Below are 27,986 nucleotides of genomic sequence, written 5' to 3'. Positions count from 1 at the left end.
GTTTCTAATTAAAGTTTTACTGTCTTTTTAGTGGAAAATAATCTGTAATTCTAAATCCACAGTAATTTTTAATGCCAAAACTAACTTTCAAGATAAAAATTAGCATAAAAAAAGGGGTGGGATCCTTTCTGATTTCATTTAAGTCAAAAGTGGGCATGGACATGTTTTAGGCAGGGGAAGTTGAATGCAATTAAAACTTCATAAAACACCTATAAGGTATTCATCACACCTGTAGTGCAACATGTATCACAGCATGTCATACTTGTGGATCATCAAATATAGCTACCTTTTAATCATTTCAGTCATGTCAGCAGTACCAACATACAACTCTGAAACATAGTAGTGCAAGATACCTACCGCAGTCTGGGCATTGATATGAGTGCAGCCAACTATCTTAGCACCTTTGAGTGGTTTATCATCTGCAGCACGTTTCCGAAGAGCCATGATTCCAGGCATCTCTGGAAGTTAAGGTATTCATTTTTAATTTTCATTAATTTTTAATTGGGTTATAATTGCATATCATAAACTATAGTTTATTCCTAAGTGCTTTTTGCCACAGTCAAGTAAAATCTGGAGGAAATGAACAACATCCTCTTTCTATGCATCGACTCTCTAACTGTAGTGTAAAATGTACTTAGACCAACACCTAACATCCACTGCCAAGCCCCAAAGACTATTCCATGGTTTACCTTGACAATATTGCACTAGTTCAGCCTTCTGACAGCACAACATCTCTATATACCATAAAAATCAAATTTCCTATCATTCCATAAGTACTTCTTATACTCCAGGAAGTTCAGGCCCTGATTCCCCAAGGCCTCCTTCTTAATCCTTCCCAGTCTCCCCCTCCCTCTTGCTCCCTCCATTTCTAGTATGTACAACAACTTTGCTCATTCTCTCCATACGTGTGAAACATTTTAGGACTAACAACTAGATTATCATTCTTTACGTGATCAACCAGTCTCATGCTATGTTTCATCCTCATGCACTTCATTCCCAACATGTCCACCCTCCTTCCTTTCTTTCTTTTGTATTCAAGGCCCAAGATCACATCCATACAACACTGCTGGAACGACTATCTATTCCATCAAATATTTCCATCTATGCCCTAACAGACCCTAACTTCCATACATTTCCTAACAAAGCCAGGACCTAGAATCCTTCTTCTACTCTATGCTCCCTCAGTTTCCAGCTCAAGATCCTCTTTGTCAACCTGTCTTTGCCTGAAACATTTTGGTAACCCTTGCTCTACCACACTTTTCTCTCACAGTGTCAGTTCTTGCATGCTCAACCTATTTTGTGTCAAATATTGTTCTCAGCTTTTACACAAATTTGCATGCTTCAAAAATCAATGTTTTGAGCAAATTCTGATTACAACTGAAATGTATAAGGCTTAGTAAAATATAATACAGCTATCATTTCTTGTCACAAGCACTCTGATACTGAAAAGTAAGGCATTCTTTCACTCTTTTATCTTAATATGGAGCTAAAGAAACAGGATGACAAATGACCTTTTTTTTACCTTAAACAGGTATTCAGAGATAAAAATCAATAAGTAATAAATTCTTAAATTCAACTTAGCTAGCTCAAAAGAGTCAGAAGTCTCTCTCTTATCTATGGGGAATGATCCACCTATTTATGGGAAAAGCAAAGAGTATGGTTTGGTTATGCATGTCAAGAGGAAGGCATAGAGCCTTGTAATAGTCCTACAGAAAATAAAATTTGATTGGAGAATCGCATGGAAGAAAATAATTGCCTTATTAAATGTTATCTGAGTGATCAATTATGGTTGTTCAAAACACACAACGCATACAGTAGCAACAAATGTCAACAACAAACTTTTGTTACCTTGTTCAGCAATCTCAATCTCCCTCCGTCCAAATGCAGACTGGGATATATTCTTAACGCAGAAGTCGGTAGAACCTTTTGAGTTCTTCTGATTCTTTTCTCGAGGGGAGGCTTCATCTTCATCACTACTGGAACCCGTATATGAAGCTGTGAAAAATAAAGCAATATTAATGAACAATGAAATGAAAATACAGATCATGAAAAAAAGCAATATTAGTGAACAATGAAATGAAAATACAGATCAAGGAAATAAAGCAATATTAGTGAACAATGAAATGAAAATACAGATCATGGAAATAGAGCAATATTAGTGAACAATGAAATGAAAATACAGATCATGGATCAGGTCATAAGGAAGGAATTATGAGTTTATGAAGCGATACATGATGCAGCTCTTCATAAAAAATGGAGGGTAAAGGATGATGGAATGTATAAACTGAGATATATATTTCATTAAAAGGTGCCAAACAGTTTATTCCCTTACAGCTTACTCAAAATACATTATAATGTGCGTCAAAACTCTTCCACATTTCTTTAATTCATCTATCAACTACCATGGAAAGCTGTGTAGGTATGTATATTTGCGTGTGTGGACGTATGTATATACATGTGTTTGGGGGTGGGTTGGGCCATTTCTTTCGTCTGTTTCCTTGTGCTACCTCGCAAATGCGGGAGACAGCGACAAAAAAAAAAACAAAAAAAAACAAAAAAAAATCAACTACCAACATAAAAGAAAACACATCAGCATAGTAATAAACTTCTGCTGATTTATGAACATATACAGTGGTATCAGTACTTATCGTAATGACAAAGAAGACTTCCATTACAAGAAAAACAAGCTGTTTATAATCTAAGCACTGCTAATGAAATAACAAGACTTACCAAGTGAATAAAACTGAAGTGAAAGTGACTGAATGTGAAAATTTTCAATGTTGATAGGTAAGATGTAGTAGAACCAATGCATATAAAAGTACTTACTCTTCTCCATAAGAAACATTCTTGATTACTGTCTTACTAACATTAATAAGCATAGAAAAATGCTACTTCCCACTGAAAAAAACATAAAAAGTTCATTCCCAAGAAAAAAGTGAAAAAATACACAAAAGAACAGCTACAGTAATATAAAGCAAAATGACATTGGAGCAATTCCCTACTGACTAGTATTGAAACAAAACTTACGAAATACTGCTATGATAGAACAAGATTTCTAAAGTCATAGAGTATTCAGGAAACTGTTGTTTATACACTTATGAATGTATACCAAATTTATCAATTATGCTACATAAAGCTTTACCTGTACAACAGTGAGGATATGTAATGTTTGAGAGAGGCAGAGCCAAGTGAGAACTTTTAAACATTTACTGTAAAACAATGCCATCTATGGTCTATGTGTAACATTTAAATGAACACTTGAACAATTATAACAGAGTTGGATGAAAAAAAAAGTCATTTTCCACTCTATTCTGTGTTATCATCACCTCCATTCCCAAATCCCTGGGGTGAATCAGGTACATAAATCCAATGAAATCACTACTGTAAAATATGGACACAACCTTCTTCCACGTCCAGTGTATTCAATCAAAGTGATACATGAACTTATACAAATATGTGAGCACAGAACTGATCTATAAAAAGATCTTTGTCTCCATTCACAACAGCTCCAAACACAAAAATACTTCCACAGCACCTAAATCATTCCTCTAACATCATCATCTGAACCATCTGTGGCCCAGAGTGACTCTCCCATTGCATCTAGTCAGCACTTCCATGATCTATACATAGTTATAATGTCAACTTGTAAGGCTACATACCCTCTAGACCATAGTTTGTACATTAATAAAATTCATCATAGATGATCAAATAAAGCTGCTGTAAATCATCATATCTAATAAAACTGCAAAAATGAAACAAGTGAATGCTGTTTTCACAAGATGAACCAATGAATACAAAGGGTGTCAGAGCTTTAACTTAATAAGAGAGAACCAAATCCAACTACAAGTGATTTTTCTTTATGTATCCCAAATGAATTGTGCAGATCAGGTACATATAGCCCCACAATATCACTAACATAGATGGCAAATGTTGGTGTATGTGATGCATTTTCCATGGTGTATTTGTAGCAGTGGTGGTTAGGTAAGCATATCCTTTATTTTCAGTCTTCTTTATATTCCTGAATAACTTGCCGCAAGTGTAAGCTGCATGTGGAAAGTGACCTGAAAATACTAAGGAGACTGGAGATAGAGGACATGTAAGTAACCATTTGTACTGTATGGGGAGGGAGTTTTATACTCGTGAGGCCTCTTCTCTTGAGCATTCTCAATAAGACAAGTTCTTAAATTTCTGCATGATGTCTGCATTAACCATACCTTCCGTCATAATTCTTCCATCTGTTCACCACTATGAAAGTACTTCCTAACAACCTTTATGACAAGTTTCTACCTTTGATTCACTCTATGTCCTCTAGGAATTCTTTTCCTAAATATCTCAAAGAAATATTCAATGTCTACATCCTCATTCTCGATAAGATAACTTCTTAAATTTCTGGGTGATGTCTGCTTTACCCACGTTTCCAGTCACTTTATTTCTTCCATTCGTCACTCTCATACTAAGAAAGTACTTCACATATTTTACAAGCTTTTAGCTTTAATTCATATTATGTCCTCTAAGTATTCTTTTCCTACATATCTCAAAGAGATGACTATTGTCTGTCATCAATCTGTTTCAAAAACTTAAAGGTTGTGATCAGGTCACCCCTCAGTCTTCTTTTTTCCAAGCTGGATAAATTAAAAGCCTCTAGCCTTTCCCTGTAACTCTCTAAACTCTAGTACCATCTTTGTTCCTTTCTCCTGGACCTTCTTTATTAGATTTTTTAGTGCAGATATCAAACTTGAGAAGCATATTCTAACTTTGGCAGTATGAATGATGTGAACAGCTTGCTGAATGATTTCTTATCCATGAAACTGAACAATATTCTAATTTTTGTTAGCAGACAGTTAGTCTCTTTAATTATTTTCTAGGGTGGGACTCTAGTGACAAGTTAGGGTCACTCTCAACTTTCAAGTCTTTCTTACACACAGCTTCCTACAGCTTATTTTCTGCTTGATGATGATCATATTGAGGTCTCCTTTCACTATAGCCCTTCCTCATTATTGTACTTTAACATCTGCTAAGGTTGCATTTCATCAATCATGTATCAGAACAACTTTGGAGTTTCTCAAGGTCCCCTTGTGAGGTGATGCAATCCTCAAATGCTGCTACATTCACATAAAGATGGAAAATATCTTACACAACATTACTTGTCCCAAAATACTTCATGAATAATCTAAACAGGTTAGAAAAATCAGACATGCTATGCTTTCTCTACTATTCCTCAGCCAGTAGCACATACTGTACTAATAAATACAAATAGCAGTGATTCTGTGCGAAAATATCAAGGATTTCTCACCATCACAAAGGAACTTTGCCAATTCTGGAAGCAACAATTTTCATAATTAAGAAATTACTGATTATACACAGCAATTCCAAGTTCCTAAAGTTGATGTGTAGTCCTTTGAAATATAAAATGGCTTTAACAAAACAGATAAACATGGATGTGAACTTTCACAACAAATTCAGAAGTTTAAACCATGTGAAAGCAGCTAATTTATTATCATGAATTTCAATCTTTCATCTCATGAATGATCACCTTTTAAACCTACACCACTCAAAGTGTACCACATATCTTTCCCATATTCATGATGAAGGCAAAATCACATAGTGTCAATACACAGTAATGATTCTAAGAAGAAATACAATGATTTACATTACAAAAATGTAACCATTTCAGTATACTTCAAACTGGAGATGCTTTGGCAAAGGCTGTATTATTTTACTTCATATTGGAAAGAACATTAAACCATATACAGTACAGTTACCGTGTAAACACTAGCCACTTAAGTACTGAATGGAATAACTGAAAATGATGCAGTACTGTACAAATATAACTAACAATGAAAGCAAATGATTGCAACCTGTACACTCAATATCCATCTGTTAAAAGGTATATAATAATGAAGCATCAAATACAAACATGTGAGAAGAGTAAACAGGTATTCAAACAATGAAGGTAACAGAGCAAAAGAAACTTAAGGTAGGCATACCAATACAACAAAAGCAATACAAAGGAATAACTAAAATAATATGAGATGTGAGGAGCACAAGGAGATAGAAAATGAGAAGTTTTGGTGTGAAGCACAGAGGTATAGAAATGCTTAGCAAAACAAAGAATGAGTGAAGAAAGAAGGGAAAGAGTAGGAACAGAGATGTACAAATGGAGAGCAAGAAAAACAAAAAAGGGGGAAAGGAGGGGGTAGGGGACACTGAAAAAACAGAAGTGATGTTGATGGAAGGGGGAAAAGGGAGGACAAGCAGTAATGCTTAAAGAAAAGCCATGGATATACAAAGACAAATGAAAGAGAATAGGGAAAACTAAGACCAGAAGGGAAGGAAGGAAGGAAGGAAGGGCAATGAAATAGAAAAAAAAAAAGGGAAAAAAAGGCAAGAGGGGTTTGCTTTGAGTAATAGGAGTTAAATGGAAAGGATGAAGGAAGCATAAAGAAAAATCATATTGAAAAGTAAGAAGGGGAGGAAACTGGGAAGAAAATCTGTGGAGTGAAAGAGGTTTAGGAAATGGAGGGAAAGGGAGAAAGAGGGTATGAGTGAAAGCAAGACTTTCTGTGTCGTACATGTTGATGAGCAGATGGAGACCGTGGAGGAGCGGCGGGAGTCAAAGCGTGGCCCCGCTGGCAGGGAGAACCGCCTCTTGGTCCTGTCCTTAAACCCGGATGCTGTCGCCTCCACTACCTTGTCGCCCAGCTGACCACATGAACATGACACTAATAAGAACATCTCATCTTTGGACAGCTGCCCACACATGTATAATACTATACACCATCTTCAGTGACTTTGAAAAACACTCTCATTGCTTTTTGCTGATGATGCCATCCACAATGCCAGTCAGTTCTACGTAAATTCTTTTTTTAACTCATATTACGTAAACTGGACTAAATTTTCAACAACACAAAACAATGCTCTTTTAATTTGAAATCTCAAAACACATGCAGGGCACCTATTACTGCTTCCATTCGGATTCTTACAGCAAACAAGCCTTCAAAGGCACCTTAAGAATAATATTTGTTAACATCCACCAAAATAACAGAGGAAAGAAAACTTCTGGGGAAAGATGAAATGAAAATGAGCCACATACAAGACAAAGAATTATTACGAATAACCTCACTTGTCTTGCGATTCTCAAAATGTGCCAGGAACTATTCCCATTACAGGTGACAAATCAACTCATGTGATGGAAATTTCTTCCAAAGTGATGTAAATGTGAAGAAGAGAGGGCTATGGATGTCACCATTGAGTCTGTAACTATCAGAGACAAACAGCCAATACCCTGTCATCAGTACTCCCAAGACACAACATCCAATGACACTACACTGTACTGAATACCAACACAACCATATGGTGAGAGGGTTATCTTATTTCTCTCTCTTTCTTTACAGCTGACAACATTTCCCTCTAATACTTCAGCTACCATTCAGTAGGAGGGAAATTGATGGTGCAGAGCCACTGCCCTCGCTCTCTGGTTGGCAATTACGGTGAGGTATCATCAGGCCAGTAGGTGTGAAACACCTGTTTGTGTTAAGGGTACCACCATGGGAGAAACAGGTGTCGCTAGTCATTGGCAGTTGAAGAGCTCTCCTTACTTCTCCTCTACTGCACAGAAACAATTGTCTTTCTTCATTACCTGGACAATGATTGCCACCCTCACAAATTAATGGCTTGGATTTCTCCCTCCCTGGGAGCTGTCAGTGAGAGAGACAGCTGTCCAGATTACTTCCTCATATCATTGTCAATACAATTGACAGTTTGGTGGGAGAAGTTTCACACACACACACACACACACCCAACACACACACTAGGAACTTCACATAAGAGTTCAGTGTATCTTCATATAAACTTACAGTACTGTTGCTGCCAAACTAATTTTAAGGTGAACCACAATTAGCAAGAAGGCACAACTGTAAATTTGTAAATCTAAAAATGGATGGAAACATAAGTGTGTGTGTGTGTGTGTGTGTGTGTGTGTGTGTGTGTAATTATCTATTCATAAGGTATGGAGAGAGAGATAGTGTTCCAAATTTGTTGGAGCCCATCTTTTGAAGTTTCTCCCCTTCCCACACAAGTTACCCTGTCCCTTAACCTTTTACGTATGTACCATGGCTTTCACCGTATGTGTAACTCTCTCTCTCTCTCTCTCTCTCTATCTATCTATCTATCTATCTATATATATATATATATATATATATATATATATATATATATATATATATATATATATTTTTTTTTTTTTTTCTTTTTTTTTTTTTCCAAAAGAGGGAACAGAGAATTGCGCCAGGTGAGGGTATTCCCTCAAAGGCCCAGTCCTCTGTTCTTAACGCTACCTCACTAATGCGGGAAATGGTGAATAGTTTGAAAGAAAGAAAGAAAGAAATATATATATATATATATATATATATATATATATTTTTTTTTTTTTTTTTTTTTTTTTTTTATACTTTGTCGCTGTCTCCCGCGTTTGCGAGGTAGCGCAAGGAAACAGACGAAAGAAATGGCCCAACCCCCCCCCCCCCCATACACATGTACATACACACGTCCACACACGCAAATATACATACCTACACAGCTTTCCATGGTTTACCCCAGACGCTTCACATGCCTTGCTTCAATCCACTGACAGCACGTCAACCCCTGTATACCACATGACTCCACTTCACTCTATTTCTTGCCCTCCTTTCACCCTCCTGCATGTTCAGGCCCCGATCACACAAAATCTTTTTCACTCCATCTTTCCACCTCCAATTTGGTCTCCCTCTTCTCCTCGTTCCCTCCACCTCCGACACATATATCCTCTTGGTCAATCTCTCCTCACTCATTCTCTCCATGTGCCCAAACCATTTCAGGACTCTTGCATTTACCTCCCTTACAACCCCATCCATAAACAAATTAAACAACCATGGAGACATCACACACCCCTGCCGCAAACCTACATTCACTGAGAACCAATCACTTTCCTCTCTTCCTACACGTACACATGCCTTACATCCTCGATAAAAACTTTTCACTGCTTCTAACAACTTGCCTCCCACACCATATATTCTTAATACCTTCCACAGAGCATCTCTATCAACTCTATCATATGCCTTCTCCAGATCCATAAATGCTACATACAAATCCATTTGCTTTTCTAAGTATTTCTCACATACATTCTTCAAAGCAAACACCTGATCCACACATCCTCTACCACTTCTGAAACCGCACTGCTCTTCCCCAATCTGATGCTCTGTACATGCCTTCACCCTCTCAATCAATACCCTACCATATAATTTACCAGGAATACTCAACAAACTTATACCTCTGTAATTTGAGCACTCACTCTTATCCCCTTTGCCTTTGTACAATATATATATATATATATTATTGTATAATATATATATATTATTTTTTTTTATTATACTTTGTCGCTGTCTCCCGTGTTTGCGAGGTAGCGCAAGGAAACAGACGAAAGAAATGGCCCAACCCATCCTCATACACATGTATATACATACGTCCACACATGCAAATATACATACCTACACAGCTTTCCATGGTTTACCCTAGACGCTTCACATGCCCTGATTCAATCCACTGACAACATGTCAACCCCGGTATACCACATCGATCCAATTCACTCTATTCCTTGCCCTCCTTTCACCCTCCTGCATGTTCAGGCCCCGATCACACAAAATCTTTTTCACTCCATCTTTCCACCTCCAATTTGGTCTCCCACTTCTCCTCGTTCCCTCCACCTCCGAAACATATATCCTCTTGGTCAATCTTTCCTCACTCATTCTCTCCATGTGCCCAAACCATTTCAAAACATCCTCTTCTGCTCTCTCAACCACACTCTTTTTATTTCCACACATCTCTCTTACCCTTACGTTACTTACTCGATCAAACCACCTCACACCACACATTGTCCTCAAACATCTCATTTCCAGCACATCCATCCTCCTGCGCACAACTCTATCCATAGCCCACGCCTCGCAACCATACAACATTGTTGGAACCACTATTCCTTCAAACATACCCATTTTTGCTTTCCGAGATAATGTTCTCGACTTCCACACATTCTTCAAGGCTCCCAGGATTTTCGCCCCCTCCCCCACCCTATGATCCACTTCCGCTTCCATGGTTCCATCCGCTGCCAGATCCACTCCCAGATATCTAAAACACTTTACTTCCTCCAGTTTTTCTCCATTCAAACTTACCTCCCAATTGACTTGACCCTCAACCCTACTGTACCTAATAACCTTGCTCTTATTCACATTTACTCTTAACTTTCTTCTTTCACACACTTTACCAAACTCAGTCACCAGCTTCTGCAGTTTCTCACATGAATCAGCCACCAGCGCTGTATCATCAGCGAACAACAACTGACTCACTTCCCAAGCTCTCTCATCCCCAACAGACTTCATACTTGCCCCTCTTTCCAAAACTCTTGCATTTACCTCCCTAACAACCCCATCCATAAACAAATTAAACAACCATGGAGACATATATATATATATATATATATATATATATATATATATATATATATATATATATATTACTGCAGCTCAATCAACATGTAACCATTCATTACTTAATGTTCACCTCTTCACCACTAAGTGGATAATGTATAAACCACAGTACTTGCTCTGAAGACCTTCATGTGCTTGTCCAAAGTGTGGAAACTCTTTTATGCCTTAATAACTGGCTACCATGATGACTTCCTAGTTCCGTAATAGATCAAAACTGTTCATTTTCAGCTGAATGGCTGCCTTAAATTCAATAAACCGTTCATTACTATTACTTTTATTATCATTAGTATCATCATTTTTTGTCAACCTAAGCCAGATTCATCGACCAGCCCCGGTGGGAGGATGAACACCTGGATTGGGTGCAGGCCAACTTCTGCGCCTAACATTCGAACCAGGGTGGGGCCGTGCTGACTCATGGTCAGTAAAGCTAACCACTACACCACGAAGGCCTCTTTCCGTGTGTACAGAAAACGATCTAAATGTATACACTTCGATACGAGCACACATACATCTTTGTATAATAGTACAAAATGTATTTTTACACTGGGGATGGGGAGTGTGGGTTGCGTGTGGGTTGGGGTAGGGAATGAATGAGTGCGTTGGTAGGTCAGCAGGTGAAGGCACCCCCCCAAACACCCGTACTGTGGGGTCTGACCGTGCGGGGCGCTGCCAACGGTCGATAGCGGTTACAGGCACACTCACTCACCACACCTCCCCCTCCAGTTGCCAACACACTCATCAGAGGTCCCCTCTAGCAGTCAACACACTCACCACACCTCCCTTATAGCTTCCAACACTCATCACACCTTCCCTCCAGCGGTCAACACACTTATCAGACATCCCCTCCAGCAGTCAACGCACTTACCATATCTCTTGCTGCCAACACACTCACCACATCCCCCCTGTACCAGCCAACACAGTCACCAAAACTTGCCCCTAGCTACCATCAAGCCGAACACACCTCCGCTCTAGCTACCAACGCCCACACCACACCTCCACTCTACCAATAAACACACTCACCACACCTCACTAGACATACATCCTCCATCAACTAACCTGTATCAAGCCTCCACTTCAACCTTAGGCCTAAATTTTCTCTCTCCGCCTTCTGCGTAATTTCACAGCCTTCGTCTCTACCTCTTCCCTTAATTTGTACCTAATCTCTCTCACTCTCCTTGCCCACAGACGATTACGCTCACCCTACGTTAACGGATCTCTCCCTCACACCCTGTACATGGGCAATGCTCATCACCAGTCTCCTCTGCCGCCTCTTCTCCTCACCCTTCCTCTCTCCCTAGCCCACATCCTCTCATCAGCACGCGCAGCTTCCTTATCAACACATCTTATCCACATCCACTATCTCCCTCATCCCATTTGTCTCTGAACATAAAATCCCTTCCGCCCTCCCTTCAACTTTCCTCCCCTCTCCCCCTCCTCCCTGTAGCAGGGAGACAGGTTTAAGACGCTTCAGTCTCGCCATAACGATAAGCTGAGTGGCCCAAATTTGTCGCACACTGCCGCTCCCGTCCTCACCACACATGCTAATACAGCAGCTACTACCACCATACACCAGCCATGGCGACCTACTATGGCTTGCCTGGCGAGACAACTTAAGGGAAATAGTCCACCTTCTTCTTCCTCCACAAGCTAAAATAACTGAAGGCGTGACTGGTGCATGCCTCCAACACTATGAATATATATATATAAATATAAATATATATATATATATATATATATATATATATATATATATATATATATATATATATATATATATATATATGTACATTTGTTTCCCTATGTTAACATCACTATATTTTGGAGGATAATATGTAGGGTACTGATGCGTTGGGCCAGTCTCCTGTGCCCGTTACTCATGTCTTGAAAAAGTCTCAGTCATCGTATCCGTCCCTTTGACTCTGCCTGCTCTCTATCAACTCAAATCTCGTCCCGTCTCCCCAACACTGTTGCCCTAAAAGCCGTGTCCTCTCTCACAGCCGTGGCGCTACATCATATACCTCCACCCCTGCGGATGATCAACCTCTCCAGCACGATGGCAAGCCCATGACCTGACCTTTGATAGTTAGGGTAAAGACTGAGGGTATCATGCCCAAGGGAAGTACCGTCATGCTCAATGGTGGTACCGTCATGCTCATGGGTTGTACAGTCGCGATGAAGGACCTGGTGTTGTTAGCGTCCGGTTTTTAATAACTGAACCTGGACTTTTGGTCACCCTTGCACTACGTCAGGAAACACTTACCTCACCTGTAATATTGCGGATCCTGACACCGAATTTCGGCCACAATGTCAATTACAGCACTGGCATTTCTCCTGAAGAATATCTCAATCTATTCTCGACCAACTCTTAGACGGTGCCAGGATACTCCTTCGTAGCTTGAGGAATTTCTTCTTCGCTGGAGGCATTCTAAGTTATTCCCTCAGTCTGCTTTCCTTGTCGAATCCTTCAAGACTCGATTCATTTTTCCAATCGATCCTCATGTGTTCCAGGCTGCCTCTTCCCTGCTTGAGGCAACTAGTTCCGTGTTCAAGTATGTCTCGAACTTAATCCAGGCCCCCTCGCGTGTGTTTTAAGCCTAAGCACCAATGATCCAGTCTGCTCTTTTGTTCGTTCACCCCTTAAGAGTTCTCGTCGTCCAATCATATTTCAAGGTATTCCGCTCACGCGGACCATCGCTTACGCAGTCCAATTTAACTCGTTTCCTTACAAGTTCTTTCTATATTCCTGATGGTATGTCCGCGCTTCCAAACCATCCAAGACCCGTTCCTCCTAAACCAACCATTCTTTCCATGTCATTAGCTACTTTTCTCTTGCTCTTGGAGATGTAAATCCTCTTTCCAGTCCACCTCTTCTTCTACATCAGCCTAATGCTATACCAGGCGGCCTTTATCATAACAGTTCCAGAATCCAGGCGGGCTTTGGCCGTTCCAGGCAGGTCTCACGGCCCAGGGAGGGTGAGGATGGCGGCCAAGTGTTCAAAATTTTGGCACGACTCCAAGTTTTCTCCACAACCCCCCCTCCCAACCTTCCCAGCCCTACCACCGCCCCCTCCCTTCCTCCTTCCTAGCGCTCTCCTTCCTCCCAAGGAATACCCCAACACCCACTCCCCACCCTTTCCAGCTTCCAGCCAGCCATTCCCTGCACACAAATCAGTTCCAGGGGGTCCTGAGTCGCGGACCTGTCTTGCCTGCAATGACGGGTGGTGACCCCAGTGATGATCTTGACCTGCAAGGCTCAAGCTACGGTGACCAGTGAGCTGGTGGTGACCAGGATGGTGTTGTGACCACCCTGGTGAGGGCTATCCTCCTGGCTGTAGTAGTGTTGGTGATGCAATACTAATGATAATTATGCCACTGTCGTGCAGCTAATGGTCATCTAATGATTTACTAATGGTGTTTGTGCTGATGCCACTGATGTCATAACGGTGGTAGTGTGTGTGTGTGTGTGGGGGGGGGGGGGCTACAGGCACAGTCAGCAAGGAGAGGAAGGTCATAGACAATATGTTGGTTATGATGATGGCGATGACAAGACACACCAAAACCGGATATAAACTATGGTGACTCAGGATCTTGTGTTCACCAGCAAGCACTGACTAGGCGGGGGAGGGAACCCCCCCCCCCCACCCCCACCCCCACCAACCAATGACTCAGGAGACACTTCAGTGCTGTACGGTCACGACGCGAGGCAGACTACTGACCAGGGGAAACACTACGACGGGTTCCGACTAGGGAACACCGCCGCACCCAACTGCCACCCGCAGTAACGCCAGAGGAAGCAATAGGCATCTGGATGGAAGACACGGGAACACAAGGAAGGCGCGGGAGCACCGGTAGGGCAGGCCACACGGAGGTGCAGCTCCGGCCGCAGGGCTCCTGAGTGAGGGGCACGGAGAGGGGGTGAGGCGTAAGCATCGTACGCTGTAGCTCCTACCTGGTGAGGGCCTCCGACCCTGACACGCATCAAAATACGATCAATCACAGACAAGTTGTGCCACATGATAAGTGTGAGAGAGAGAGAGAGAGAGAGAGAGAGAGAGAGAGAGAGAGAGAGAGAGAGAGAGAGAGAGAGAGAGAGAGAGAGAGAGAGACTACAATCGAGTCACACAGGGAGAGAAAAAAATCGTACTACGTGTCACGTAAGCAAGGGCTTATGAGGCCAAATTGGATCTGGTGGTTTGGTCAATTGTGACGTTTGTCGGAGGGCGGCGGCGACGGCGGGGCGTCCCTGGGGAGGAGGGCAAGGGGGTCTGCTCCTTCCCTCCCTCACCGGCTCCTGACGTGGCCACCAGGACCACCAGGAGCAGACAGGACAGCAAGACGAAGGAGGAAGAGGAGGAGGAGGAGGGTGGGAACGAGAGAGGAAGAAGAGGAGGCAGGAAAGGAAGGATGAGGAAGAGGCACGATGGTAAATATGGCAGAATAGGGAAACTGAATGAAGAAGAGATGGAAACATGGAGGCAGGGAGAGAAGGAAATGACGAGAGGTACACTGGCGGAGTAAGAGAAGGACACAAGGACCAGAACAACAGACGCAGCGGCTTGGAGGTTCCGTACAGTGGCCACTACCTGGGGGATACGAGGGTGGTAGTGGGTCCCTGCAGTAGGGGGACACAAAGGAGTGTTCCTGCAGTGGTCACTACGTGGGGAGTTCCTCAGCATGATACGGGGGTAGTGTTCCTGCAGTGGTCACTACGTGGGGAGTTCCTCAGCATGATACGGGGGTAGGGTTCCTGCAGTGGTCACTACGTGGGGAGTTCCCCAGCATGATACGGGGGTAGTGTTCCTGCAGTGGCCACTACGTGGGGAGTTCCTCAGCATGATACGGGGGTAGGGTTCCTGCAGTGGTCACTACGTGGGGAGTTCCTCAGCATGATACGGGGGTAGGGTTCCTGCAGTGGCCACTACGTAGGGAGTTCCCCAGCATGATACGGGGGTAGGGTTCCTACAATGGCTACTAAGTGGGGAGTTCCCTAAGGGCACGGGGTAACTCCTACGTGGGGAGTTCCTCACGACACGGGGTCACTGCTACGTGGGGAGTTCCTCAGGACACGGGGTGACTAAGACCTTCAGGAAGGAAAAACACAGTAGAGTTCAGGAGGATCTGGAGGAAGGAGGAGTGTACGGTTCTGGGGGGGGAATCAAGGGGACTCAGTTTGGCAGGATGGCAACCCTCTGAAAGGCAGGAAGAAAGAGAATAAGAGGCAGGAAGCAAGAGACACAGAAGAGGAGACTGCACTCAAGTTGTACAAGAGGCGAAGAGAGTGTGGGGGCAACGAGAAGAGAAAACTGAGATTATCTCAATGATGAAGGGAATAAGGAAAACAAAGGGAAGAGGAAGGTAGGCGAGGAGCTGATAATAAGGGATCTACGTAGAAGGTGAGGAGGGTGATACACAGTGAGAGAGAGAGAGAGAGAGAGAGAGAGAGAGAGAGAGAGAGAGAGAGAGAGAGAGAGAGAGAGAGAGAGAGAGAGAGAGAGAGAGAGAGCCATGCAGCCCACCATGCCGCCAGCACAGGAGTTGCAACTAAAGATGAGTTGGTCACATACCGCTAATGCACCCCCGACACCCCCCCCCCCTCTCCCCCCAAGCCCACCCACTGCAGACGTAAGAGGCCCATCCACCCCCCCCCCCCCACCCCCACCCCCCCAAACAAACACACGCACTCACAAAGTGGCCACCACAGACCGGCTTAACTACCACCAGCCAACTTAACTTATCCTGGATATCCAGACTACAAATGGCTGCCCCTCACAGCACGGCTGCCTCACAGGTGACACGAGTGATCGATTGTAATGAATGTGTCAGTAATGCTTTGGAGATATTTGGAGAGCCGGAAAATAGGGTACACGTACCACAGAGAGAGAGAGAGAGAGAGAGAGAGAGAGAGAGAGAGAGAGAGAGAGAGAGAGAGAGAGAGAGGTGAGGGCGGTGCGTCTTATCACGACGTGTCAATCACCAGGTAAGAATGTAAACATGAGTGTCGTCAGTAATGCACTCGGCGGCCCACCAGTCACTCACTCACCAGGCAGGCATATGGTGACGTGCGAGGCACCTCCTCCCTCATCCTCCTCACTAGTCAAGTAGGACAGAAACTTTCCTCTTGGAAATGATGCCTTCTGAGCCCCCGTCCCTCTCAGGGACGTCCCTCTGACCGACCATGAGTTCGTCTGCCTCGATCCTTGTTCCAAAGTTACTTACATGGGCAACTTGGTCGCTCCCAGGAGGGACTACCCGGATGGGTGACCAGTTCCGCAGGCTAGAGCAACGTTCCGCTGACTCCCATACTCCTCACCACTTCGCTCTCATCCCCAGGTGTTTCCCGAAGTCTCACCGCGTCATTCCCCCCCGTGTCCTCCGCCCTTACATTCAGTCTCATCAAACCCGTGCTAATTCCTCCTCCCCTCACCACCCGCCCGGGTCATCCTCTCAATACGCCCTCCGCCCAAACCTGCCGGAGGTGCATACATGCCTCTCCTGGCCCACTGTCCCCACGCCTCTTCTGTCTCCCTCCCTTCAATCGTTACAATGCCCATCAACCCCATTCTCTCTCTCTCTCTCTCTCTCTCTCTCTCTCTCTCTCTATATATATATATATATATATATATATATATATATATATATATAAGAGGGGAAACTAAAAACAACCTAATTTCATGTGGAACATATGAGCGGCAGGAGCAGCGCACCACCATACAATACTCACGGTGTTCAAGCCGCGCTATCGTCCCACAGCCTCCATTAACCGTTCGGCTTTAGAACATCGTGTGAGGGATGAGGAACACACACACACACACACGCCTCTTTCGTCGTCCTGATCTCCAGAAGACGCACTGATGGCCATAAAATACCCGGGCATTCCATTCATCCTGATTGTACTCGGTATGAGGTCTACCAACAACCCTCGCTTAACATTTGTATACATAAATATGGTTCCTAACAACTGGTGCCTAGAGTTACTGCTATGGCTGACCTGCTCCACTGAACACAGACATACAACCAACGTTACATGATACTGTATGACATGCTGACGTCACCAAGTGGCTCAGGAGACCCATGTTGTTTACAGGGACGCGTCGAGTGGCAGAGCGAGGAGCCACAGAGAACGGTTTAGCTCCTTGACGGTGCGACCCTTGAGCAGCACAACGCTGTGTGATCCCTTGGTACTTGGCTTTAAGGAATTCAGCTCCTGAAAGTTTAATTATAGGAAGGCCAGCAGACGATACACCCACAAAGCTCTACAGATCCTGGCTGTCCCAATGACTTGGTCTACTCCAGCCGCAGCTGACACCTAGGGGTGTGAGCCAGGGGGGCCTCTGGCGTCAAGCTCAACCAGTGCCCCTCACGCCTCACACCCCCACCAAGACTCGGGAGGAGTTCGAAGCAGGAATGACACAAGGACAACCTTGGTGCAGCCCCCGACTACCACACCCCGTGCACCTGGAGAATCCTTCCACGACCAAAGCAGACACACAGCCATCCACAACCCCGGCCTACAAGGACAAGGACAACCCCCCCCCAACACAACCCAGACAACTACCACAACTCCAGCCCGAGGCACAAGACTACCAGGACAACCCACAAGCCAAGCAAAAAGCCTCCTGCTTCACGATCCTGTTCCTAGTTCAGTGACGATGACCACACATAACCAGTAGTATCAGATCTCCTGTTATCTGTCCTCCTACTCGTGTACTCCAGACACACATACACATTTCTTGCTGGCGCTTACATCTGCGGGAGTCCATCCTGACGAGCACCCGGCGTATCTCCACCAATCCGGCCTGTTCCTCGGGCCCTATGTCAGGCAGGGGCATCTCTTCTCCGTTCATGGTGGACATTTTTTTCCTTTCAAACCCTCCTTTCAAAAGGGCTTTTTCCCCCCTCTTTTGCTTTAAATTGCCACTTGGAATGGGTTTTCTTTTTGCCGTATCGCGTCACTAAGAATATGTCAAAATTGCCACTTTAGAATGTATCAAACTTCCACTTAGAATGTCTTATTTGCCACGCACACTAAGTTTTCCTTTGTCTTATTAAACTGCCAATCGTGTCACATCTGACGTCTATCTGTCCTTCATAGAAAACCTGCCCTCCTGTGAACAATATAACACTAATGAATTTATAGTAACAATAACGGTAGTTACACGAGTTTTTTTTTTTTTTTAACAAATCTGTAAATTTCATTCAAACGAAAACCTGAGCACAAATCACGTTTCCTTTCCCCACTGATGTACGGCTTCGGTGCCGGATAACAACCTGCCACAGAAAGAAATCGTCACCAACAATGACGACTGAGTTCAATTATGCGTCTATGCAACACGCATTTTGCACATGAACTGAAACGTAACTTCAGATCAACTTGACATATGTATACAGATGCAAGTGTGTGCTGTTCCTCGTCTTCCTCAGCAGTGTTCGTCCACAGGGGTGTGTACGCTGCAGTTCAGTAATTACACCCGCCACACGCTGCTGAGGGTGTAGTACACACACCAACTTTCATGGGAAGCACACGAATCAAGTCGTCAGACGATATACGATGAATATGTATCGCAGATCGTAAACGTTACGAACCAACAGACCGTATGACTATCGCATATCAGAGATGAATTCGCCACGGAATAACTGGCGATTTGACGACCACGGGGATTAAGAAGCGGCCTCTTGTACGTTTACTGCGTTAACCGAACTTGATGACCGGTTATGATCGACTTGACGAGAGGGAGGGAGGGAGAGAGAGAGTTGACGCGGCCCCAGCAGCCGAACACTGAGCAAACCGACCTCCACGCCACACTTGGGAAACACATTACTTCTACCAGGGGGAACACGACATAACTAGCCTCGACCACTGGGAAACTCCCGAGAACCTCTGAGGTAAATACTTTTAAACCTTATACGATCCTAGACGACCCTCAGCAAGCCTAAGCCTCCACCAGATAAAACTTCAGTCATCTGGTCATTACTTTACGGTCATGATGACAGACGACACCCACACCATCCTACGAAAGAAATGAGGGGTAGGTATGCCGTCCACTGTGGGGCAGGGGGGGGGGGAGGGTCCAGGAGATAACACAGCGACGATAACATCCTCAAGGTAACAACCCCACCCGAGCACACTGCTATCACAGGAGGATGAGTTGTTCGGGCGACCTCTTAATACGAGATAAGACCAAGGACCATACAGCATGACTTCAGAGGTAACTGGACGTGACAGCATCAAATATTACCACAAAAGCGACATCGAATACAGCAAATATAGCAAAACAGTGGCTGGAGATACACCTGCAGCACCCCCCCCCCCTAAAACCCTCCAGACACTATCGGCATAAATAAAGCCCCTGCAGTGTCGCATGACGTCACAAGGCCACCACTGATGGCGTGGCGGGGGACGGGCAAACCATCGGGGTTTCTTCACGTACACGTTATATCCTGCCTTATATGAAGGGCCATACTGACACACACACACACACACACCTGACAGTCAAGGCATGCAATCACCACGGGAGCATCCACCTACATGGGTAGTGTCATGTCCCCAGTATTAATGCTTGGGGCCATGCTTGCGCAAAACACTACACTGTGACAGGCCCGCTGGCTAACATTCTACCTCCCTCTACAAATCTAGAGGTCAAATTTCCTGTATAGGGTGAGGGACAGGCAAGTGCAGTTGGAGCCATCCTCATTCCACAAACCTCTACCTCATACAAGTGTTCCACATCCGTTACTGATGGCACAAACTGATCACCGAAATGACCTTATAAACATCGTCTTGTCGTCATTTTTTCCATGCTTGTGGCGACCTGGCGAATGCCAAAGCATCTTGTTGTCTTGCACTTTGCGGTTCTGAACAGCAGACTCAATACTGCAAATGGGATTCCAATACATCGATGAGCAGGGTAAAGGAAGCGGAAGCAGGAGTTGGTCAGGCATGGCTGAACTCCTCATGCCGGGCTGATGGTACGTGGGGAAATGAAAGACACGAACACAGGGAGGTAATGAGGAGGAGGGGGGTCATCTATGAGGCATGAGGACGGTACAGAGTAGAATAAGAGAGACTGGGAGATAATGAGGCGTGAGATGAGGCACGGGAGACGGCGAAAGGCGGATTGAGAGAGAGATAAGTGAGGGGATGCTTGAGATTCCAGCGAGAGATAACAGCCTCTCCAGCTACAGTCTCGCTGTAACGTCTGTATCTGCAGACGACTGTAACACGCTGGAGACGATCACTCACTCACTCACTCACTCATCATCCACCATGGGTCATGAACTCTGACCCTCCTCTTGTACGTATATACGCAATACAGAACCAAACTCCGTCTCATGTGGGGATCCTGTGTGATAAATGGTCATAATTTCATCAGTTCACTTATGCACGAAACGGCACGCAGGTACGAACCGTCGAACAAAAGTCAATTACCCGTAAGTGTAGACCAATATAACGAAACTACATCTCGAGAAAGCCAATGAAAATATCAATTATCGTGTTGCTCTCTTCTTCACACAGTGCAAACAGGTCCCTTTAGCAGACATCTTACAGCGTACTGTACGCAGTTCATGCGGGTGTTACCGGACTCTGCCTGCCAGCGGTCGCACCAAGAGCGAGACTGTATGTTAATAATAATAATAATAATAATAATAATAATAATAATAATAATAATAATAATAATAATAATAAATGAATGATTAAATCCAGTCAAATGAGGTTGATTTGGATCGGGCGAGTGTGTTTAACGAAACCCAGTCACCAGTGTTGCTCGCTACAAATTACAGTATTTGATCATCTTTTACCCAGGAAATGCATTAGCCTACACCAGTCTACCTGGGAAAAGAATCTACAGCAACGTGCACTTCAATTAATGCTTCAGTCGGCGTCATTATAATTCCCTAATGTGTTTTATTCCAAATAAAAAAAAGAATCAATAGACTATATCATCAAAGGCGAAAATATGATCCAAAAATTTAATTATCATTACCATACATCCTCGTGTATGTGCACCAAAGCAATAATATGAGTGCCTTCATCACAGATACATCGACCTTTCTGTACATCAGGAATGTGTACTGTGTAATTCAACAGGAGTACGGTAGCACACTGGGAGTACACAGGTATGTAATGTCTCCACTGTTATCATAACATCCCCCGCGTCATGATGTCCCCAGCTCAAGCCATTGGAGGATCACATCCCTTTATGGATCCCACGAAACGCCTAGCATCCCAAGATAGGTTGGGATAATACGGTCCCCAACGGTATATGTTGGGATAATGATAGTCCCCAACGGTGCATGTTGGGATAATACGGTCCCCAACGGTGCATGTTGGGATAATACGGTCCCCAACGGTGCATGTTGGGATAATATAGTCCCCAACGGTGCATGTTGGGATAATACGGTCCCCAACGGTGCATGTTGGGATAATACGGTCCCCAACGGTGCATGTTGGGATAATAGAGTCCCCAACGGTGCATGTTGGGATAATATAGTCCCCAACGGTGCCAGTTGGGATAATATGGTCCCCAACGGTGCATGTTGGGATAATATAGTCCCCAACGGTGGATGTCTTGGGTCAAGTGATGTTGACATCCCGGAAGTTCCCGGTGCAGGACGCTACCTACAACACCACAACCTCCTCTTCCGGGACTGTTGTGGAGGGGAATGTGTGAACGAGAGGACCATCAAAGACCACAGGAGGCCCCTCGCCCGCCGGCCCCCGGACGCTGACGGATAAAGTCTCTTTCTTTACCAGAACTCACAACAATGACCCACACAGTGTTTACCTCAGACAAACAAACGAAAACCCACACACAAAAAAAGTCTCTCTCTCTCTTTTTTTTTTTAAACTATACCTAAGCTGCTGTGAAATTAATTGCGGGCTGGTGCCCGTTGATTCACAATCAGGATGAATTCTTTTTGTAATCTACATTGATTCCGTGGTTAGAAAATGTCTTTTTATTTAAAAAAAACGAAACGAGGAGGATTCTTTTTTTTCTGTCTCTTCTTTTCCGAAAGACCAGCAGGAAGACTGAACTCGTCTTTACCCAAAGCAGTGAAGTAATTTCCATGTTGGAGTCTTCCATTTTCTTTTCTTTGCCTTCTTCCAGACCACCAGAGCTTTTCTTGTACTTGATGCGGGAGGGTTTCCTTCCCACCCAGCCAGCCGTGGAGCCTCTATCCTCTCCAAAGTCCCCCCTTCAGATCTTTCGACAGAAAACAGGTCGTCTGAAAAGTTTGGACCTACAGGCAGAGCTCTCCAGTTACCTTCACCTCAACAAACGTCCAAATTGCATAACGTGAATCTGTACACACAAATCTTTGAGTACGGAGTATTTATGGGTGTACAGCATTATCATTTGTGTTACAGATAGAGAGTTTTACATCCGTGATGCCCCGTATCTTAATTCTAAATATATGTGTACTCCTATGCATGTATGCATGCACCTATACACACACACACCCAAGTCTAAGCCAGGTAACCATTTCATTGACCAGCACCTGGGTTGGGTGTAGGCCGACTGCAACATCAGGCGGGTGCGATCCAAGGCTGACCTGTGTGTATGTGTGTGTGTGTGTGTGTGTGTGTGCAAGTTCATGACACGTAATATAAACATTCGTTGAACCAAGGGTAAATATTCCATCTGTAATGTCGTAGGTTATACTTCACCACACGTCAACGCTTCACACATCAACAACTAACAAGGAAAATTATTCCTTGTTGTTATGGAGGATTTGTTTCCCCTCTGGAGTTTGCCCAACTACGCCTTTACATCCTGATCCTCAGACATGTCCCCTGGCTGCAGCATAACATATTCATTCCAAGCATTACGCTTTCATTCTGCACTAAACTTATGCCCAAAAAATGTACCCAGCGAGACTGTACGCTCCTGACCATGATTATTCAGCATTTCCAGAGGTAATACATACACTGCCACTGCCTTCTATCGAGGTTCATAACTGAGCGCGGAAAACCTTCTCATTCTACAACACACCAACGGCATCTTTAAAGCAAGGAGTCACCACCACCTTCCCTGCTGCAGGAGATGCTGGGGTGGGTGTTGGACTGATCTGATTTGTGCCGTCACCCCGGCAAATTTACTGTGCACCTCCTGCTCACCCTGTGAGAGAGGTAGCGCAAAAGGATTACAGACGACCAAAAAAAAAAGTTCGAACCATCCCATCTGGTCTGTCCACGCCAGGTCCTCGCCCTCACCTCCGCCTGATGAACCTTGACAAGGACAAGCCGTTCACACCAGCAGAACAACCGGGTACACACGCCCTCGCATTCACAGTCTTTCTCTTTTCATCTTGTTTCCTGTTAAATTCAACACAAGAGAGCCAGAGGCTCGAACGCTACTCGACCCGACCCGTGTTGTACCCAGAGGCGACTTTAACCTCTTGGACAAGACCCGTGGATATAATGGCCCCAACTTTGACCTGACCCTTGAGTATCAGGTTAAAGACGGGGTCATCATCTAGTAACGCTCAAGGGTCGTACTGTCGTGCTCAATACCTTAAAATTACCTTCGGTATTAACAAAGTAACGAATGGTTTCCCAACCAGATTACTTCACTCACTTTAAAAACCTAACAGAAGGCAACTTAAGTCTTATAATCATTATATTTATTCCACATTTTGTGTCCTATCGTCTCCACAAGACCTCAGACATGCGTGTACAAACTCCTATATGAAGAGGTCCCATACATCGGGTTCAGACATCTCGTACATAACATTTCCACATTCCACATCAGTTTCAACAGATCCAGAGTATCACCAACATTGAGGAACATGATATCATGTATATTTCCAGGAACTGGGGAGCCAAATGGCCTCGGGTGCCATCTAGCGGCCCATTAGACCAACAGCTCCAACGGAAACTGGAACACAGCCTCGAATAAAACCAAATGGAACAGAAACAAGAAAAACCTTGGAACAATACTAAACACAACCTTGGAATGATGACTCGAACACTACAAGAACAACTGGAATGGAAACAGAAAAGGTGTAAGAGAATAAGGGAACGAACTGGAACGATGACTCGAACAGACACTGGAACAAACTGGAACAGACACTGGAATAAAGGCGGCCACAAAGAAAAGGAGAGGATGGTTTAGATGCTGAAATGAAAAGCTCGAACGAAGACAGGAAAGAAAAGAATTGAAGCCTCCCGGGACAATGTGAAATACGAAGCTCGTACGTAATACTGGATATAAAAACTCTTGTGTTGGGGAAGGGGAGGGAGGGAGAGAGAGAGAGAGAGTTTGATTGATAACACAGATGGAAGATAATAATTCGTATGAAACTCTAATATTCTTTTCTTTACACGGGATGAAAACCAATTACGTTGTGCTGAGTCAACCAACGGGATGCAATGATGATGATGATGATGATGATGATGATGATAATAATTGATCGATAAAGGCCCAGATGTGATCAATCACTCGCTCACACCCTGATGACGAGGTTGTACCTCACCTTTATCATATCAGAGGCCGTCATAAATGGACATATTAAGTGGCATTTCGACACAGAATCATTAGAGCATTTGCTCTCAACGATCTAACAGAGCGGAAAACTCGGATGAGCGGCTCTGTAGGCCAAGCTGCAACAGCTGGGTTACCTGACTTACTGACTCGGTGATCAAAGGCATGGGCTTTGACCTGATCACTTCAGGGTTAGGGTCAAAGGCCAGGCCAGGCCCATCATGAGCAAGGATCTTGACCTGGCGCTCAAGACGTTACCGGGCAACAGATTGTTTGTTAGTTGATGACACACACACCCACCCCCTCTCCTCACATCTTGTGCTTCCTTATCTACTTACAGCGTCTCGATGGCCTTGAAGGTTATTGGTGTATGGTACAGATGGCGTACCCACAATCCCTGAGAACAACAACTCTCTCTCTCTCTCTCTCTCTCTCTCTCTCTCTCTCTCTCTCTCTCTCTCTCTCTCTCTCTCTCTCGACCGTACCGTGTACCTTATAGTCTTGCACCTTCGTGAAGTCAACACCATTTTCAAGACGTATCCCGACTTTCCTCAAAAGTCTTATTCTTGTTTTTGTTGTAACCCGTTTTTATAACACGTTCATTTCAGGGTGTTGTTCTCGACGAGGGACTGTAGTCACGTCTTCAGTGTCTTCTAATCCTCGAGACGATACCGTCATCAACTTTGCGATATTCCAATCAAGTGATATTCCGATCCCCAGCAGGACCTCCCGTCAGCCTGCCCTAGTCTCTTCACCCACACCCCAATCTGGCTCAACACCTCCGGCCCTTCTCTCCCCTCCCCTACACACACACACACACACACACACACACACACACACACACAGAGGACATCCCTGAGATCTTCATCAATCCTCGGCTACTCCTTCGGCAGCACGGGGCCCCCTCTCCCCGTACGGGTGAGCATCGTTACAGAAAAAAACACAAAGGCTGCGTCAAGAGATCGGCGGGGAGGAAGGAGAGGTGCAGTGGAGCCGGAGGTAATACCTGCAGACTGGCGAAGGGGAAGCTGACAGACAAAGAGACTGACTGACAGACACACAGACATGCCCAAACTTCACGATTTCCTTCCTAGAATACGAGGAGGTGGAGACGAGTCTGCCATTTCCCAGTTATCTCACAGCATCTCACCAGTGTGATCTCTCGTCTACTTTGAAATAACCTGAGCTCTGTGTGCCGTCACACTATACCTCACCTCATCTATCTAGCTTCGGCTATACTACAGGAGAATATATATATATATATCTCTGCATGGCCTTACTATAAGAAAACTACCTCTCTTTGTAGAGCAGTAAGATGTCTGATTTTATTTTTTCATATCATGGGAGAGCGATTTCTTTTGTTCAGTCATATAACCCAACTCAATACTAGGTATACGTTATCACATTTCCCCTGGCAAACATATATCACATTTCTCCTCGGTTCTATGTTAAAGCAATAACAGTGACGTATTTTTTTTTATACATATATATCTGGACTCTCTCTCAGTTGGGTAATACCATATCTTACTCTACCAGTGTACGGAGGGGGTAATATAATATCTTACTCCACCAGTGTATGGAGGGGGTAATACAATATCTTGACCCTATAACGTACGGTGGTTTACCCCTCCAGGAAGAGGGCTCTGAAGGGCGTTGCTGCTCCACGCCCTACAGAGCATTAGCATCAGACACACATCTCTTCCCTGAGACACTCCACGTACGTACGGCAGCCACATCAACAGCACTCTTTAGCCTGACACTCTGCCTCAGTGAGAACCATGCTTGCCTCCACACCCGTTTGCCTGGTTAAAGAACCAGTACCAGGTGTCACATGATCTAGTACCAGGGAATCACTCGATCCAGACCCAGGTATCACATGATCTAGCATCAGGTGTCACATGAAAACCCGTTCAATAAGACGACTTAAACGTACACAATACAGGGTCTTAACCTTTTATACGTGATGATTCTGCCGGAGGGTTTTAATCTCTCTCGTTACATAACAAACAATGAGTTGTCTCTATAAGGGACACACGGTGCCAGGGGATAGAGACAAGCCTCCGCAACCAACCTCCTGTAAACTCTATACCCTGAGGAAAATGAGACACTTAAAAAGGGCAAAGCAGGAGTCAACTTGGCTGTTAATGCGCCAAACTTTTGACATTAGACGTTTTCATTTCATTTCTACGATGCTTACTGAGAAAATATCTCTACCGAAAATCATATATATATATATATATATATATATATATATATATATATATATATATATATATATATATATATATATATATATATAAGTTAACTTTCTCAAGAAGGTCGTGAGAGAGGCAGAGGCTGCCAGCGACCCACTCCCATCAGCAGAAGCAAACACTTCCTGGGGAATTAATGTTTTCTTACATAACACTGTCACAAGCGCAGGTTAGGGCGAGCACATCCCCAAAGTTCTGCAGAGAACTGACTGGCAAAACTCTTCTATACAGAAACCACAGTAACTGTGATAATTGTGGGGAAACACTTGACATAAATGAACGAGTGGACTGGTCATCTGTCAGCCATGAAGTCTTTATATTTATAAATTCAACATGATATTCAATAAACCAACGTGGGCTTCTATTCCTAGATGCGTCACTGAAGATGTAATTGAATCAACCCAATTAACAATTATAACCACATTCAACCATACGGCTGCCCGAGTCAAAACTATCAACTAAGAATTATCAAAAAAAAAGATCTAAAAATGAATATGTTTCCAAGTCACTGAAGAAACATTCACAGGATAATTGATTATTCATTCCCAGTCTCTCATTAATGATATGTATCTCTGCAAGCTGGGCATAAATACATGAATCATATGTCATCATCATGAACAGCCCAAATCATGTTACTATGTTCCCAACTAATGCAATCCTAGACATAGCCTACGTTTAGATGAAGTAATTAATTAATCACCAATTATCATTAATTAATTAGATTAGGCTAAACT

General features: G+C 44.0%; 1 protein-coding gene across 24 annotated transcripts in view; it reads right to left on the bottom strand.

The window, feature by feature from the left end:
- The window catches only part of LOC139757250 (adenosylhomocysteinase-like 1), a 338,517-nt gene that overhangs the window by 34,700 nt on the left and 275,831 nt on the right, over positions 1-27,986 (bottom strand). For 12 of the 24 annotated variants that reach the window (XM_071677539.1, XM_071677544.1, XM_071677533.1 and 9 more), the window contains 2 exons: positions 1,849-1,995; positions 358-458 (listed from right to left, as the gene is read on the bottom strand). In XM_071677539.1, coding sequence (XP_071533640.1) covers positions 358-458; positions 1,849-1,995 — 248 coding nt within the window. Of the gene's footprint in view, positions 1-357; positions 459-1,848; positions 1,996-6,572; positions 6,703-11,382; positions 11,402-18,261; positions 18,623-19,108; positions 19,302-27,986 lie in introns of those variants that run through there. The other 12 variants (XM_071677536.1, XM_071677538.1, XM_071677537.1 and 9 more) reach the window with 6 other exon arrangements.

The sequence above is a fragment of the Panulirus ornatus genome, chromosome 25 (genome assembly GCF_036320965.1).
Source record: "Panulirus ornatus isolate Po-2019 chromosome 25, ASM3632096v1, whole genome shotgun sequence".
NCBI lineage: Eukaryota > Metazoa > Arthropoda > Malacostraca > Decapoda > Palinuridae > Panulirus > Panulirus ornatus.
Note: the sequence above shows the minus strand (reverse complement) of the source record. Positions and strands in the feature narration are given on the sequence as shown.